The 1,448-nt window shown below is 41.9% G+C and overlaps 1 protein-coding gene across 1 annotated transcript; it reads right to left on the reverse strand.

Annotated features, from left to right (window-relative positions):
- Nucleotides 1-229: 229 nt before the first annotated feature.
- On the reverse strand, nucleotides 230-1,189 carry LOC101987401 (olfactory receptor 10A3-like). The gene has a single exon (XM_005350963.3). It carries the CDS (start codon nucleotides 1,172-1,174, stop codon nucleotides 230-232), a length of 945 nt encoding a protein of 314 aa, XP_005351020.1. The 5' UTR covers nucleotides 1,175-1,189.
- Between the last annotated feature and the right edge of the window lie 259 nt (nucleotides 1,190-1,448).

A 1,448-nucleotide genomic window follows, 5' to 3' on the forward strand; every position in this document is an offset into this window, starting at 1 on the left:
ATGTTAAAAATGTTTTAGAAATAAAGAATTTAAAATTTTATATTAAATTTTCAGAATAGATTATAAAATATTGATTAAAACCAAAATTAAAAGGATTTAAAAGCATAAAAATAAAGAGTTATTTAAGAATGAAAGAATTAAACATATTCTCACCAAGAAATGTGGTTTTCATTGTTTTAATTTATACACAATTATGGTATATCTGAATGTCACATGACTCCTCAGCAAATCAGGTTGTGTTGAAAGCCACTTTTCTTTCCCATAATTTCACTACGGCCTTTTTCATCTCCTTGTTCCTCAGGCTGTAGATGAGTGGATTCAGCAGAGGGGTAAGCAGAGAGTAAGCCAATGACATCAGTTTCTTGGTGTCTGGTGAGTACCTGGATTTGGGCTGCAAATAGGTCATGCAGGCCGTGCCATAGAAGAGGGTGACAGACGTGAGGTGAGAGGCACACGTGGAAAAGGCCTTCTGCCTCCCTGTGGAGGATGGCATCTTCAGGATGGCAAAGAGAATTCGGATGTAAGACAAGAGAATCAACAGAAAAGGAACCAAAACAATCAAAATGGTGCCTGTGAAGGCATAGATTTCAAAGAAGAAAATGTCGGCGCATGCAAGCTCCAGCACTGCTGGAGTTTCACAGGAGATGTGATTGATCTCATTGGAGCCACAGAAGGGGAAACTAAACACCCATGTGGTCTGCAGACTGGTCATCATGGTTCCTGAGAGCCATGAGCACATCACTAACTTCATAAAAACTCTTTTGTTCATAATGACCGGGTAGGACAGAGGATGGCAGATTGCAGCAAAGCGGTCATAAGCCATTGCCCCCAGGAGAAAACACTCAGTCCCACCAAAGAGAAGAATGAAATACATCTGTGCAAAACAGCCCCCAAAGGAAATGGTGGCTTTCGTGGAGGTGAGGACCACCAGCATTTCAGGCATGACGGCAGTGCTGAATCCGGTTTCCACTGCTGACAAGTTCTGCAGGAACAGGTACATGGGGATGTGCAGGCTCTGGTCCAGGAAGATGACAGACATAATGATGGCATTTCCCATCAATGTCACCAGATAAATAACCAAGAAAGTCCCAAACATCTGCCGCTGGAGCTCAGGGTAGTTGGAAAATCCCAAGAGGATGAACTCGGTCACAGAGCTGTCATTTCCCCCTCTCATGGCTCGAGTGGAGCCCTGGGCCGGTTCAGAATCACAGTTCTAGCTCCAGCTTCCATTCACCTGAGGAATTCCGCCAGAGCGCCACAGAAGACCATCTTCTCTTCACACAATTACCCATTTCAATTCTAGAATGGCTAAACACTTAGATTAATAAACTCTTTCTACATAAAAGGGGAAAATAAAGATTCTGACTTAGAAATTTAGTCTTTAAATAACAAAATGCTGTCAAATTCTTTTGAAGGCTATATGCCCTATACTTTGAATTAAATCATAG

The sequence above is a fragment of the Microtus ochrogaster genome, chromosome 8, assembly GCF_000317375.1.
Source record: "Microtus ochrogaster isolate Prairie Vole_2 chromosome 8, MicOch1.0, whole genome shotgun sequence".
NCBI classification, from domain to species: Eukaryota; Metazoa; Chordata; class Mammalia; order Rodentia; family Cricetidae; genus Microtus; species Microtus ochrogaster.